Below are 16,018 nucleotides of genomic sequence, written 5' to 3'. Positions count from 1 at the left end.
CACTTGGACATCAACATTTGCACTATCCATAAGAGAGTTGTTAATACCACTCTCACCACTTTCCAATAGTGTGGTGAAGGAAGAAGGAATCTTCATCAATTAAAGTGTCAATCCTTCAACAAAATATTGAAGGACAAAATATTACTAAACAGTTCAGAAATATATGTTGCCTCATTATCAAGATGAATCATATGAAAACATAAAATGACATGCTTACTGGTAGTCCCATGTTATTTGTATCATTGTATTACTTATAGTCACATTGACAATTAAAACAACAAATTATAAAAGAGGATTAGCAAGACAAATAGCAAATTATAACCGAACAGCTTCCAAACAACAAATGGAAAACCACAATTCAAAATAGAGGACCAATTAAAACATAAGATTAAAAACAGTCACACAGCAAGTCCAAGTCAATTAAAATAGGTCAAATAGTTTCCCAACAACAGAGGACCCAAAATCAATGGCACACAGATTCTATACACCACATTTCATTTAGATGCTTCATACGCATTTTAGGGTTGCCATTCGTGATACGCCTCATATTAAATGTGTTATTTGGTGTTAGGGGTATAAATTTTAATCGGAAAACAGGTCCGGACCAGACTGAACCAGTGGAATCGGTTTAGTTTTAGACCGGTCTGGTCTGGAACCTGTTTCTAAAATACCAAAATTGGTTGGAACTGGTTCGGTTCCAGTTCCATGATTTTTAAGATTGGATCGGACCGACCGGTTCACTATAATATATATTTAAATTAATTTTTTAAATATTATATATAATATTTATATATAATAATATAAATTATAATTATATATAAGATAATTTTATTATAATTTATAACATAAAAATTTAATATTAAATATGAAAACTTATTTGATCATTTGCAATTTTTTTATAGGAGAATTTGTTTTACATAGCAGATTTTGTTATAAAGCAAATTTTTTATAGTAAAATTTTTTTATATAGCAGTTTTTTTATAAAGTAGATTTTTGTAAATAGTAACAGATATTTAATAAAACAGATTTTTTTAATAAACATATTTTTTATGAGAAATTTATATTTTAATAAAACTGGAAAACCGGACCGGAGGTATCAGTTTAGAAGGATAACCGGTACGTAATCGGTTTTAAAAAATATAAAATCGGTACATACTAGTTTGGTCCTAAATTTTATTCTGGACCGAACCGATTATACTCCTATTTGGTGTTCTTTTCCATTCACACACGTTTTTCAAATGCTTCCTATGCCCTTAACGGACCACCACTCTCATTTTCATCATCAATCTCGTACATCAGTTTGTATCTGCTTGCCATTCACAACTTGATAGGATCATCTAATAAAGCAATAGGAGTGCGACACGTTGTGTGCATACACAACAAGTAACAGTTTAGAATGTCGTGGAGAGAATTCTATATACCATACTGTCATCTCATTAAGTAAGATGTGACATATTTATTATTATTAAATGATTATTTATTACATATTTTTTTATCAAATAATAATAAATAACTTTTACTACATACAAGCACAGTTGCGCACTAATCTGTGTACTAATATTGATTTATTCATATTTAAAATTTAAATTAACATTATTTTTAATAAAATCTATTTTTTAACCAATTACATCATATTAATGCACAAATTAGTACACAATTGTGCTTGCAACTATATTTTTTCATAATAAATATCTTATATTATATATAATAAAATATAAATAAAATAATAGTATAGTATATAACATTACTCATATTCTAATGCCAGTGCGAGAGTCATCCCCCTAGAGCGGGAAAGTCACGTTCACGTACGTGCTACTCCAAAAACCACCGAAAAGCACGGGGGCTTATCTTCCATGCATGCAATCACAGTGTATACATCACTCATTCTCGACCGATTGATTTCTGTCCCCATCTACATCAGTGGCTCCATTGAGATTCACTTCTAATTTTCTCACATTTTATTTTACTCAATATTTATCATCTATATTAATATTACTATTTTAAATTAATTAAAGCACTGACATTAGATTAGTCAAATGTCAATACTTTTCATATTTTGAAGAATATTGATGAAATTGAATCCACATTAAATTAGCTAAACACTTTTTATATGAAATTTTAGCTACAGTAAATTCATCCCACATTTCATATATGAAAACAACTATAACTTCTTCAAACTAGTATTTTATTATTTCTTCTCACATTCATCCCACATTTTATATTATTATATTATATATATAGAATTTTTATAGATTGTATATATGAAATTTTTATTTATATAATATGAGATTTCACCATCTATGTATATATGAAATGATTATATTATAGATTGTTAGATTGTGAAAATAAAAATGAATATGATTGTTAGAGGTTATTGAAAATTATGAAAATAAAATAAAAAAGTATTAAAAAATTAATTAAAGAAATATAAATAATAAAAAATAATAATATTTTATTATTATAGAGAATATGATGGCTAATTTAATGTAGTTTTTAAGTGTTGAATGATTAACTAAAAGTTAAAAAGTGACATATTTTTCAAATTTTAAAAATTGAGATGGTCAATCTAATGTCAATGCTCTTACATTCTCTTCTTACTTCTAGCAATTTAGACGTTAATAGTATTAAAATCAATATAATTTTGTTGGAATTTGAAAAAAACCTAAATTATACTTTTAAATATTGTGATTGTAAATAAAATTTGTAGTATTTTACCTAAAACTAAATTTCTTATCTTATCAAAAACAAAAAATTTTCTATGTTGCTTATGGAAAAAAAAAAAAAAATAATAAAAAAAAAAATTCAAATATTCACTCCTTGGCCAACTATATATAGATTCGCCATCATCCAACTTTATCATCTCTGGGAATCATAGAAGGGCTCAAGAGAGTTTCCGGATCAGCACTTAAAGTCGTAAACCCTCAGATCTCAACTTGCAGAGTTTCTATGTCTTCTACCATCGAATTTTGAATCAGCTTCTACTACACGCGTCTCTCTCTCTCTCTCTCTCTCTCTCTCTCTCTCTCTCTCGTTCGCTAACTCAAATCCGCTTCTGGTTACCAGGTATAACCATCTACAAGGTTTCCTTTTCATTGCTTTTGTATAGATTTTTTTTAGGTTTCCTAGAAATCTTTACAAAATAGATCGAGCCTTTTGGAAAGTCTTGGATTCAATCGTTTGCTTCTTGTACGTTTATTCGATTTCTTAAAATTCTAGCTCAAAATTGTTAGCATGCGCTGGAGTTTATTTGAGCTCGGTTATTCAATTAGTGCGGGGGTTCGATGCGTATTGTTCGAGCTACGTTGCAAAGAAATATCTTCGATTTGTTTGATTTTGCACTTTTATTTTTATGTTCAATGCTCAAAGGGAAAAAAGAAGAAGAAATAAAGTAAGAAATTTTGAGATTGTATGGGGAAGGATCAGCTTCTGGAGTTTGACCCAGATCTTGGTTATTTGCTGCTAAATGTTTTTATCGTAGTGCGGATCGTATTGTTGAATGAATGTTATCGACTTTAATTATATCCATTAATTTTTATTCCGAACTTTAGTTTTAGGAGCCTGGGAATGTCAGTGTTTGATCTTAATAATGATGATAGTATTTTCTCTCTCTCTCAAAATGCATCTACGCAATTCTCCGCCTTATTAAATTTGCCTGGTATGTTTATGTTTATGTCTTAGTAGCTGAGTTCCCATGTGGCACTATTCTGACAGCTGACTTCTTAACCATGGAGGATATGCAAATGTTTTAGTTTTACTCACTTCTTGTTATTCAATTCTACAATTGTCAGATTGTTCGTGCCTTTTTTGGTTGATCATTTTGTTTTGGCCTCCTTTCAATCAATTACCTAGTGATTAGAGGTGGCCTGTGGAGTTATCAATTTACAAGTTGAGTAAGCATCGATGCAGTTGAAATTTTGAGGCAGTGAGAGTTATATATCCCAACCATAATATAGTAACTTAATTTGAAACTTGTGCATCTTATGTAACATGAATGATGGTAGTAACATTTGCAATGAGTAGTGTTTCTGCCATAATTGATGTTACATTTACTTATAAAAAAAAAAATCTGCAATCGGTTGTGTTGCATATGCAGTGTTTTTTTGTCCTTTTGTTTCGATCATGTGGAGGTTCAAACCATTTATGCAAAAAGAAGCAACTGGTCTTGAAGGCCGCTCTATTGATGTTGGCAATCTTAAGATTCAAGTCCGGAATTCCATTGCCGAGGGAGGATTCTCATGTGTCTATTTAGCTCGGGATGCTGTGAATGTTTCAAAGCAGTATGCTTTAAAGCACATAATATGTAATGACGAGGAATCACTGGATCTGGTGATGAAGGAGATCTCAGTGATGAAATCCCTCAAAGGACATCCAAATGTTGTTGCACTCTTTGCACACACCATCTTGGATGTGGGACGAACGAAGGAAGCACTCATTGTGATGGAATTTTGTGAGAAGTCCTTAGTTAATGTGTTAGAGAGCAGAGGAGCTGGGTTTTTTGATGAGAAACAGGTCCTCTCAATCTTTAGGGATGTGTGCAATGCTGTTTTTGCAATGCACTGTCAGTCACCGCCTATTGCGCATAGGTAAGGATTCTAACTAGGTGCTTTCAAGTGTAATATTTATCAAGGTTTAGATAATCTTCTTCTATAGTTGTTTTTTTTTTTTTTTTACTTTTTTATAAGGCCTCGTTTGTTTTTAGAAATCATCTCAACTCATCTCATCTCATCTAATCATTACAACTTTCCAAAACTTTCAAATACAATAAACAATTCAACTTTTTAAAATCTCAAAATAAAAATAATATTAAAAAAATTATATTCTAACAATAGTATAATTTTATAATATTTTTATTCAACTTTCATCTCATCTCATCTTATTATCCAAACCAAGCCTAAAGCATACAACTTTTTTTACTGTTCATGCATTCTCTTGGAATAGTCAATGAAATATAGATTTGCATTTAACCCCTCTCTCTCTCTCTCTCTCTCTCTCTCTCTCTCTCTCTCTCTCTCTCTCTCTCTCTCTCTCTCTCTCTCTCTCTCTCGTTGTAGTTAATGATTACATAATGGCGATTTTTGGATTGGCTTGTAAACCATGCTTTTACTGATGAGGATGGCATGACCGTTCTTCAATCTGTTCTCTAAGTTGCATTATTTGTAATAAAAACATGCATGCATGCATACATGGATACATACACATATATTGCTTCAACCATACATCTCGATTAGTAGTTTTATTTATATATTTATTTATATTTCATGTAGAAAAACATGGGATATCATACAAGTAAACACAAAGAAAAGATTTACCAATTGCATTACTTGTTGGGAGATACTTATAGGGTTCTTTGTGTTGTGACCTGCCAAAGAATGCATGCTATTTGTTTATATTTCTTCAATTTAATTTTCAGGGACTTGAAAGCCGAGAATCTTCTGTTGGGGCCTGATGGATTATGGAAGTTGTGTGATTTTGGAAGTACCTCTACTAATCACAAGCGCTTTGAGAAGCCTGAAGAAATGGGTATTGAAGAAGACAATATCAGGAAGCACACAACACCTGCCTACAGGGCCCCTGAGGTTGAACAAGGAACTTTTCTCTTACAAAGTTATAGTTCTGATGTTTGGTAGTAAAGTTATTTGATTTTTTGCTTCCTCCTTTTATTGACTCAGATGTGGGATCTTTTCCGGAGAGAACTTATAAATGAGAAGGTAGACATATGGGTAAGTCAATGTGAAATTCTCAATTCAGTGTATAATCTATAAACAGTTAGATAATCGTTTCAAATGTGCATTGGGAAACTGATTTTTTTCTCTGGCACCTTGCAGGCTCTTGGTTGCCTCCTCTTCCGGATATGCTACTTCAAAAATGCATTTGATGGAGAGTCGAAGCTACAAATCTTGAATGGGAATTATCGCGTTCCAGAACTACCTAAATATAGCTCTGCTGTAACGGACCTAATCAGCGACATGCTTCAAGCTTCCCCAGATGACAGACCAGACATCACGCAGGCAAGCGCTTTGCTTGATTGGCCATTCATCTCCATGAATTTAGGTTAGTTTTAGATTATATTGTCCATGGCAGTCTTAGGTGCATAGACCATCATTCTGCTTACTTATTCTGGAACCCTTTTTTATGGTGGCAGGTGTGGTTTCGTGTCAACGAGCAGTTACCTGCTAATTTACACAAGTCTTTGCCAGATAGGCCACCTGAAATGCGGTTTACTGACATACATGAAGGTGAGGGCATCAAATGTGTACTTTCACATGCAACTTTATTCTCTTTCTGTATGATTGATTAAATTCAATTTCTTAGCATGAGATTAAGAAAAAATATTTTCGTTGGTCCTTGAAATTGGAGAATGCCACAAATGTTTGAGATTGCTTTCAGTTGAAGTGATATTGATATTTTATGGCAATCCTACAGGTATATCAAAGCCTGCAAATAAGGCGCATCCAGTGCCTCGTAGAAGTCCACCGCCGCCACCGCTGCCTTCATCTGCAGAACCAACTAGAAACACATCACACCCTTCATCTAGGACTGGGGGAGGTCGGGGGCAGCTTGGTGCTTTCTGGTCCACTCAGCATGCGAAGGACTCGGTTGCTGCTGAGGACACAACACCCAAATTTCATGAAGAGCCAACTAGCTATAGCACATCAAAACATGATCAATACCCAGAGAATCATCCTTTGCCTAGGAACACTACCCCTGCTAAAGAGCTAAATATGCAAACCCATGCAGTCCAAAGAAATACGCACAAGCCTGGGGATGGCCCTTCCAAGGACTTTGAGATAATGTTTTCCCAGAAGGATACAGACCATGGTTTGGAGATGCTAAAACCATCAAAAACTGAGAGCACATCTGCTTTTCAAGATGAGGCTTTTAACTCTTTTGTTGCCGAGTTTGATACGAATAAGTTCAGCTCTGGAGTTAGTAATAGCAAATCAGGAAAAGAGGAAGCATTAGAGGCCAAGGTAGATAAGTTGAAGGAGGAGCTGAAGCAAGCTAACTTGGATAAGGCTGAAATAACTTCCAAATTTGAAAAGCTGTCTGCCATTTGTCGATCTCAAAGGCAGGAGATACAGGAGCTGAAGCAAGCACTTGCAGCTAGAACTCCACCACATAAAGATGCTTCAAAAAATCAAACTTCGTCTGGAACACGATCTGCAACCCATTTGGTAATGTATTTTGTTTGCTATTGTTGTAATTGTCTGAATTTGGTGGGTTTTGTCTCCATCATGCTTGTTTTCTTATGGTATTCGTTCTCCTTTTAGCATGGGGAGAAGATTGAAGGAGCAGGTTGGGAAGGACAGCGAGAGAAATCAGATGGGAATACTGCAAGCCTGGAGCCAAAGCCATGGCTTGCATTTGCCGAGGAACCTAAGCCGCAGCAGCTGCTTTCAACAGACAACCCTTCAAAATCTGTTAGGACGAGAAATATTAACCAGAACAAGCAGGCTGCTCTAGTAAATACTGGTTTTGATACTTGGGGTTTTGGAACGGAGAGTTTTTCTGTTGCTTCGACTGTCAGCCCTCAGATATCTAGACCCAATGGTGAAGGATATAATTCTCAGCGCTTTGGTGAGGCAAAGATGACAGAGAGCAAGCCAGCTTCTCAACCTGCTGGATGGGCTGGTTTTTAACTTGTCCGATCTGGCAAGGGTATAATTGAGGTATTCGTGAGAACCTTGGCATCCTTCGTTGCACCCTTTGGTGCTGGTTGCAAAAACTGAGGATAGAGAAATTCTAGAGATATGTGGTTTTTTGGAATTGATTCGTGCTGTGGAGTGCTTGTGAGTTGGAGATCTTGCCATGCGGTGACTATTTACACATGCTTTTGTGTACACTACAATTATATACTTTGTGTGTCTCAGTTGGTTAAGAAAATAATCAATTTCTGTCCATCTTGTTGGTACTCACTACTCATGGTGTTGGCATACGGGAGGCTAGGGATACGTGGGTTGTCTCCGTGTTGGGTAAGTTCTGCTTGAGTGCTTGCACAGCTTTGACCCATTTAGGTGGGCTGCATGGCAGGTAGCTGTTTGTAGTTGTTCTGTAAAGATATGGCCCCAAACGATAAAACTGCAACGTTTTCAAATCCCCCATTCACTCAAACCGCCTTTCCTGCCAGGCAAGAAATATAAAAAAATGCAAATTTATTAATAGTCATTTTTTTAATCATTAAAAATAAATAAATAAAATACACGAATAGGTATATTAAGGAGTAATATTATCATTTTTCTCGATTTGGACTTTGGGATGTATTATAGGTCCTTCATTCGAACCTATATATCCTTCTCGGAATGTTTGAAAAGCTGGATGGAAACAAGAAGTGGTTTGCTTCATTTTTCACATAAACTCTTCGCATTAGTAACACAAAAAGAATTCCATTTATTCTACCAAAGTAAATGATGTCGCTTTGCTCATATTTTGTATGAAGAAAGCTAGTTTAGTTGGTGCATACCCTGAACGTCAACCTAGAAGGTAAACATTTTTTTTTTTTTTTTGATAGGTAACCTAGAAGGTAAACATAATGGTACATTGTTGAATGATGGTTCTTTCGACGTGACTATAGGCTTCTCAGAGCGTTTTTTCTTCACATCTATCGCCGGAAATGAGACTTGGCTTGGGTGAAAATTTTCTTTCATAATAATCAAGATCTAAGAAATTTTTAATAAAGTGAGATGATTGTATTGATTGTAAAATAGGTTATAAAATAATTGTAGAGCTAATTGCAAAATTAATATACGGATTTTCACATTTTTGCAATTTAAGAATTCAGTTTTTAACTTTTACAATTCAAGAAATTCACAATTTAATATTTCGCTAATTTTATAATTAACAAATTAACGATAAATTTTGTCAATCTATTGATACGACGGCCACACATCAATCACGTTGTTAATTTTTGAATGGCAAAATTAAAGATAGGAGAGTTCTTAAAGTTCAAGTATAAAATTTTTAATCTTTTAATGGCAAAATGTGAAGAATCAAAATGTTAAAAATAAAAATTTAAGTACTAATGTTGAATTAACCCATAATTGTAAGAGAGAGAATCGTGTCATTGTCCTTGACCATTACAAAACAGAATCTCACAAAAAAGGTTTGAGTGGCAGTCCAGGCCGGTCGGGTGTGAAAATAGTTTTCACACCAGCCAATCATCAACTGCCACGTAGGCATCCTAAAAGCAATTAAACTGGACCGGCATACACCTGATCGGCCTCTCCTCTCTCCCTCCCCATCTCTATCGTGCTTGCTGTACAGTCCCACTCCGATCTCTCTCTCTGAGTAAATTGCAACCCATCAGTTCGAAATTCATACTTTAATATATGCACATAATTTTTTTCTCACTTCGCCGTAAAATTTTGAGCCATTGGTCTGTAATTCCAAGCACAAAAGGCAACTCTTTTTTTCAAAGTTTTAGCCTGAAACCCATTTGATTATGGACATTATCAAGCTGATTCTATGTTCAAAATTTCATTCATTTGACGGTCACCGATGCTTATTCGAAGATGGGGCTCGACTCTTCTTTCCACTTTCCTTGTGATAATGAAGTACTGGTAAACCATATTGATGACTACTTTCAAACAAAAACAAATCTGAAAACTGAAAATGAAAGATCATTACGTTCTCTTTTGGTGATTTGCTCTGAAAACAAAAACCTCAGAACTTTCGTCTTTCCATCACAATACATTTAAAATCTCTTTTACACTGGAACTCTATTTTTTTTTTTTTTTTTTTTTGGGGTTCAGCGACTCGTTTTCTAGGCAAGGACCAGGGTTCATTGGTTCTTCATTTTCTTTTTTTATGCAATGGTATTTTTATCGAGAAAAAGGGGTTGGAAGAGGAAGTAGCAGGTATAAATGTTGTTTTCCCCCCGTTTATGTCCTTTTATTATGTTCTTTTCCTTTTTCTTCGTGAGCAAACTGAGGATGGGGTTGTTGTTGGTTTAAAGTTATGTTCTTTTATGAAGAAATTGTCTTTGGTATTTCAACAGGTTATGGTAGATGATTAACTGTAGCGTGACTGGAGCTATCACCGCAATTTTCTTCCATATTATGAAGTCGGCAACAGGAGGAGCTGACTGACAGAGAATTCGTTGGCCTTCCTTCGGCGTCTTGAGTGCAGATGAGCAAGGGAAAGGGAGAGAAAGAAGGAGAGGGAGAGGTTTTTGGTGCAGTTCCTTCGGCATCTTCAGTGCAAATGGGGGGAGGGAGAGGGAGAGGGAGAGAGAAGAAGAGGAAGAAGTGGATTAGGTGTATGCGGATCCAATTCAATTGCTTTGAGATGCCTACCGTGGCACTTTATGATTAGCCGGTGTGAAAATTAATTTCACACCCGACCGGCCTCAAGGTTTTTCCAAAAGGTTTTTGTTAGAAAAAACATGAACATATTGATTTCGTATTAAAAAATAATAATATTGAATATAGTTTTAGAATGTATAAGATTTATTTTTATATGTATTTTTTTTTTTAAGAATAAGCTATTTTTCAAAAAGAGAATAGACATATTTGCACAAACTATACAAATAATTTTTTGGTGAAAAAAAAAAAAAAAAAACGCAAACGGAAGTGTTTCGAAGTTTTTATTTGAAAAAACGTGGACTTCACGCTTCAGAGTTCAGTCCAGCTATTGATTTTGTATTAAAAAATAATAATACTGAATATAATTTTAGAATATATAAATTTAATAAGAATCAAAAGATACCCTCAGCAACTTTTTACACAAACGGAAGAGCGGAACTCAAACTAAACGGTAAATTGAAAACAAAATCCCCACTTTATAATTTAGTTTCAAATCCGTCACCAGAAAAAAAGGGAAAAAAAAGAAGAAGAAGAAAGTTCGCACTCGCGAGTCTCTGACACACTCCGAGCCCCAATTCTGCTCCCACTGCTCTCTCTCCCTCTCTTTCTCTTCGGTAATCACCGTTCAATTCCGTGGTCTTCAGTACGGTTAACGAATCGGAAATTCTCTTTGCAACGGCGTCGTTTCTCAGTGTCTGTTTAAGCTGAATCGAGCAATCTTTGGCCTGCTTCGCTCTCCGATTGGCTGGGATTTGTTTAGGGTGCTTCTTTGGAATTGGTAGCGGTTTCATTATTTGGGTGGTAAACTGGCTATGGATTACGAGCCGTACGATAGCAGTGGTAAATGCTCCTCAAAACTTTATATCTTTTGAGGGTGATTAGGGTTTTGCCTCCTTTTCGGTGTGTTTTGTTTGTGGGAGCTTGATTTTTGTGTATGTTCTTCTTTAGGTGTTTTGGGTTTCTTGGAGGGAAAGAATTAAGTTTCAGGGTTTTGGATTATGATTAGTGGCAGTCTATTTGGAAATTGGGTTTCTGTATTTCTTTAGGTTGCTTCTGGACTTCTTAATTTAGGTTGTTTGTGATGAATGGTGCAAGTTTTGTTTTTATTGCTCGGAGAATGTCTTTAAGTGCTAAAGTCTGGATCTTTTGTATGATTTATGAGCTTAAACCAGTTTCCGTTCCCAATATAGTCTCAAAGAACATAGAAAGAGTGTAATCGTGCGTAAGTCAACCATTTATTTATTCTTCTTCTTCTTCTTCTTCTTCTCTCTCTTTTTTTAATTATTATTCTTCATTTTTCCCCCTTTGGTAATAGTCTTCATGAGACTGGTTTTCTTGCTGTGGAGGGACTAAATCAGATTAAATTTCATGCATAACATGTCAACTCCTGGAAAACATCCCGAACACTATGTCGTGTTTCATTTCTCTTCTCTGAATTCCAGTGAAAATGTGTCCAGTTATTTTCTATTTTGATAAATGTCGTGTTGCATTTTAAAAAAAAATATGGCAGGAACAGATGATGATCTTCCTCCAACACATCAAAACAGAATTCCTCGAGGAGGCCGTGTTGCTGGGAATGGAAGATCTGCCGTGGGCTCCGTCCCATATCCTAGGATGTATGGTGAGACTGATATGGAAACCCAAATTCACCAACTTGAGCAAGAAGCATACAGTTCAGTTTTAAGAGCCTTCAAAGCTCAAGCCGATGCCATTACTTGGGTACTTTTGGTCATTTTGCTTTCATGAATCTAATGTATTTGAATTTTTTATTTTTTTTTATCAAGTTTAAATTACTGCCGCATGCAATCTTTTTCTGCAGGAGAAGGAAAGTTTAATAACAGAACTCAGAAAAGAGTTGAGACTATCAAATGAGGAGCACAGAGAGCTTTTAGGGCGGGTTAATGCAGATGACGTCATACGGAGGATAAGGTCTGATAGATTTAATATTTATGAAACAAGGACTGTTTATTTGAGAAGCACAATCCGTTAAATTGTGGCAAGAATTTATATCTTTTGTCTGATAATGGGCACTGCATTGGGTAATTCCAATAGGGAGTGGAGACAGGCAGGTGGTCATCAATCTGCCATGCTGAGTACAGGTCAAGCTGTTCATGATCCTGTACCCAGTCCCACTGTCTCTGCATCTCGCAAGAAACAGAAGATAACCCATTCGGTCCCTTCACAATCCTATGGTGGGCCATCTCCACCATTTCACCAACCAGCCATTGCTACATCTCACCAGCCATCCTCGTCGACAGCAAAGCGAGGATCACTGCCAGGACCCAAGGCAAAGAAGCAGAAACCTGTAAGTTAAATTTTGTAAAGTTATGGAATTTAGAATTATACATTTGGAACTTTTTCGTTTGATTGGTTTGTTTCCTTGCTATTCCATTTTATTTTACAGGGTACAGTGTTACCCGTTGCATCTTCAATGAAGCAGTACCCTCTGTCCGGTCCAAGTGGGAGGGGTCAAGTTGCTAATAGAGTTTCTTCTGCTGCTGTTGCGAGTCAGCCTCCTGAAGGAGCGACATTGGATCCATTGATTGGGAGGAGAGTGAGGACCAGGTGGCCAGATGACAATAACTTTTATGAAGCTGTCATAACTGACTACAATCCTGTTGAGGTGTATATATGGCTCTTGATTGCCACTAATCTAGATTCTAGTGATATAGTTGACTGATTTCCCTTTTTGTCAGGGGCGACATGCTTTGGTCTACGATATTGGCTCAGCCAATGAGACATGGGAGTGGGTCAATCTTTCAGAGGTATATCCGATGCTTTGTCACCATGGCCTACAGTATTTTCTACCCAAATCTTATTTTAGTTTCACTTTAGTCTAAGCCTTTCAATTCACTAACACACTGATCTGGAGTTCCATAGAGAAAATAAATTAAAAATTCAATCCTTGGGGAAAATGAGAGAGGCAAAGATAGAGAGAAATCTCTCACATATTGATTGGATATTGTTCACAAGAGAGGGCCCGAGAGAGAGAGCTCCTTTCATTCCCTCACTTTCTTTGTGCATCTAATTATGGTTGACAATATCAAAAATTGATTAGAGTTGATCTTAGTGGAACAATTTAATCCAGTTGGGCTTAGTTTGTTTTATGTTGTTGTGGTTATAACCTATCTTTCAAAGAGTACAACCCTTCATGGAGTCTATGTCTAGTGCTTCTTTGTAACACTCAAGATTGATTATAGGAAGATGGTGAATGACATCCCACATTGCTTGGGAGGGATAAGTTCTTACCCTTTATAATGATTCTTAGTGTTTGTTTGGTTTTGAGTTTGGAAGCTTATAAAGTGCTTTTAAGCTCTTTTATAGAAAAAATGATATGCTTGGTAAATTTATAAGTGTTTTAAGCACATAAAAAAGGTTGAAAATCTTTCCTTTATTTTATTTATTTAATTATTTGTTTTTATTTTTAATAAAAGCACCAAATTGAAGCAGTTGTTGAAAAGTTCCTACAGATAACGTAAAGCCACCGTAACTAACTTTAAAAGCGCTTTAGCCACATGTTTGTTAAACAATAAACAATTTTTTATTAGTAGAACTTTTTAACAAAGCTCTATTACCTACAACAATCTCAAACAAGCACTTAGAGACTCTACTTGTAGCCTTGAATAGTCCTTTTAGAGTATAGGCCTAAATATGGTTTGAGCTTTCATTGGATCGTTACAAATGGTATCAGAAACAAGTTCAACTAGAAGTGTAGTTGAGCCATGTCACCTATGCTGAAATGGCTTGACAAGAACGTTAGGGATTTAAGGGTGGAGATTATAATACCCCGGATTGAGTGTATGAAGATGGTGAATGGAATCCCAATTGTAATCTTGGGTCGTTACAAAGGACACTCGATGTCATTTATTGGTGGTAGTATATGCTACAACGATAATTGATATGGTCCATTTTCCAAGAAACTACTCAAATTGTATCATACATTCTTCAACTTATTGTTACAACTTAACTCTTTATTTTCTAGGATTTATGCTTGGTTTAACTTCAGTAGTTCACTTGTTTATGCATCATATATTTTGATTTGCCTTTGTATGCTCAAATTAGATTTTCTTGTGGCCAGCTACTTTCGTGAAGCTTTCTTTCTTCTTCTTCTTCTTCTTTTTTTTTTCCCCTTGTTCCCAAAGAATTTATATATTGGTTGCAAACACATTCTGAGTCATTATTCTTAATGCAGATCTCTTCTGAAGATATTCAATGGGTAGGGGAGGATCCTGGAATCTCCCATCGATCTGGTTATGGTGGATTTGGTCATGGGATTAATAGATCTGTAGGCCACGACAGTATTCCAAGTGTAGGACGAGGTAGGGGGGTTACAAAGGGCCATTCCAGAAAAGATTTTCTGCCATCACAAAATGGCATTGGAAAGAAGGCCCCAGAGGATATAAAAATTCTTCAGACAGAAACTCTGATCAAGGAGGTTGGTGAAAGCTGGGCGATACATATTTAGTTGTAAAGTTGTTAATTTCTTTCTGTCTGTATAATTTTCTGGTGAATTTGGACAGGTAGAGAGAGTGTTTGGTGCAATTCATCCAGATCCTCTTGAAATTGAAAAAGCCAAGAAAATGTTGAAGGTATAAGAAGGGAAACCCATGGTACCTCGTGGAAGGCTTTCGCTTTTCCTTTGTTTCTTGTTGAGATTTGTTACATTTCTAGCTCTTTGTTTAAAATCTGACTTGCAAATTCTAAACTGCAGGAACAAGAGCAAGCACTTATTGATGCAATTTCAAGGCTTAATGAGATTTCTGATGGCGAAAGTGGTACTTTTAATTTGACCTTGCATCATTCTTAAGAGCTTAAGTTGCCCTATGCCAAGCTAATGATAGAAATGCCTCCAGCAATGAGGGCGGTTTAAGCTGTCCATATTGAGCGTGTCCTCTTTGTTAGCACTAGAAATTGAATGGAATTGTTTCTGATTCTATGAATGTGAAATATAATACTAAATGTGATATATGTAGGGAGTATGAATGTTGATTAATGATTCTGTACTTGAAAACAAGCTTTTTACCCCCCTTATTAACACGTTCATACCTTTTCTTGTAATGAAAGCCAATTATCTGAGTTAATTTCCTTCTTAATGCTTCATGTTTGTTCGTTTTTCCCCCTTTAAACAGATGAGGGTGGCCGCCAATTCTCGCTTGGGCAGTCAATGGATCGAGAATGATTAGGGACTGGTTCTGACAGTAAGCAGCAGGGCACATGCTCGTGGTGATACAAGGTTTGGAGGGTTATAAGATGCCCAGTGATAAGACTAAAATCAAACATCTGATATTAGAGCTACTTTCTAGGATAATGCCATCTTCCAATTTAATGAAAGGAAACATTAAATTTATTTTAGCTGGGTAGTAATTTATTTGTTAAACAGTAAGAGTTCACGTAGGATAGGCTGATACTGGTGTACATTTCTTGATTAGTGACTAACTGATCGTGTACAAATTTATCTCACTTGCCCCCCCCCCCCCCCCTTCCCTTTCTCTCTAGAACGCAATTTAATGAAAGGAAACAGTTCTTAGTTATGATGCACGTCATGTGGTTAAAAAGGGCTTCCTTTCATTCTACTGCGGGGATTGTCTGAAGGAGTAAATTAAATGTGGTTATTCGTAAGGAGTAGAATGATATTGATGAACGTTGCAATTTGAAACGAGAAAAAATTGCTGCAGTTTTCTGTGATCAGGCATTGCTACCTATAAGGAAGATGACTC

At 35.7% G+C, this 16,018-nt stretch overlaps 2 protein-coding genes across 3 annotated transcripts; both read left to right on the top strand.

Annotated features, from left to right (window-relative positions):
* Nucleotides 1–2,847: 2,847 nt before the first annotated feature.
* On the top strand, nt 2,848–7,901 carry LOC122291807 (AP2-associated protein kinase 1). The gene is made up of 8 exons (XM_043099790.1): nt 2,848–3,063; nt 4,094–4,583; nt 5,411–5,576; nt 5,670–5,720; nt 5,826–6,008; nt 6,143–6,236; nt 6,424–7,175; nt 7,272–7,901. The coding sequence occupies exons 2-8, from the start codon at nt 4,120–4,122 to the stop codon at nt 7,638–7,640; spliced, it is 2,079 nt and encodes a 692-aa protein (XP_042955724.1). The 5' UTR covers nt 2,848–3,063; nt 4,094–4,119; the 3' UTR covers nt 7,641–7,901.
* Nucleotides 7,902–10,746: 2,845 nt separating this feature from the next.
* Nucleotides 10,747–15,761, top strand: LOC122291382 (protein EMSY-LIKE 3-like). Of its 2 annotated transcripts, none has more exons than XM_043099075.1 (10): nt 10,747–11,141; nt 11,818–12,020; nt 12,121–12,230; nt 12,354–12,606; nt 12,706–12,924; nt 12,998–13,066; nt 14,494–14,736; nt 14,822–14,890; nt 15,013–15,076; nt 15,431–15,761. In XM_043099075.1, exons 1-10 carry the CDS (start codon nt 11,114–11,116, stop codon nt 15,478–15,480), a joined length of 1,308 nt encoding a protein of 435 aa, XP_042955009.1. In that variant the 5' UTR covers nt 10,747–11,113; the 3' UTR covers nt 15,481–15,761. The 2 variants fall into 2 exon arrangements, with proteins under 2 accessions (XP_042955009.1, XP_042955008.1); XM_043099074.1 differs by having other exon boundaries at nt 10,750–11,141; nt 11,812–12,020.
* The last annotated feature ends 257 nt before the right edge of the window (nt 15,762–16,018 follow it).

The sequence above is a fragment of the Carya illinoinensis genome, chromosome 13 (genome assembly GCF_018687715.1).
Source record: "Carya illinoinensis cultivar Pawnee chromosome 13, C.illinoinensisPawnee_v1, whole genome shotgun sequence".
Classification (NCBI taxonomy): Eukaryota; Viridiplantae; Streptophyta; class Magnoliopsida; order Fagales; family Juglandaceae; genus Carya; species Carya illinoinensis.
Note: the sequence above shows the minus strand (reverse complement) of the source record. Positions and strands in the feature narration are given on the sequence as shown.

Coding starts and splice junctions, on each gene's coding strand:
- LOC122291807 (XM_043099790.1), top strand. CDS start 4,120: ATGTGGAGGTTCAAACCATTTATGCAAAAAGAAGCAACTGGTCTTGAA. Junction 6,237..6,423: donor GTTTACTGACATACATGAAG/GTGAGGGCATCA, acceptor GCAATCCTACAG/GTATATCAAAGCCTGCAAAT. Junction 7,176..7,271: donor CACGATCTGCAACCCATTTG/GTAATGTATTTT, acceptor TTCTCCTTTTAG/CATGGGGAGAAGATTGAAGG.
- LOC122291382 (XM_043099074.1), top strand. CDS start 11,114: ATGGATTACGAGCCGTACGATAGCAGTG. Junction 12,021..12,120: donor AAGCCGATGCCATTACTTGG/GTACTTTTGGTC, acceptor CTTTTTCTGCAG/GAGAAGGAAAGTTTAATAAC. Junction 12,607..12,705: donor AGGCAAAGAAGCAGAAACCT/GTAAGTTAAATT, acceptor TTTATTTTACAG/GGTACAGTGTTACCCGTTGC.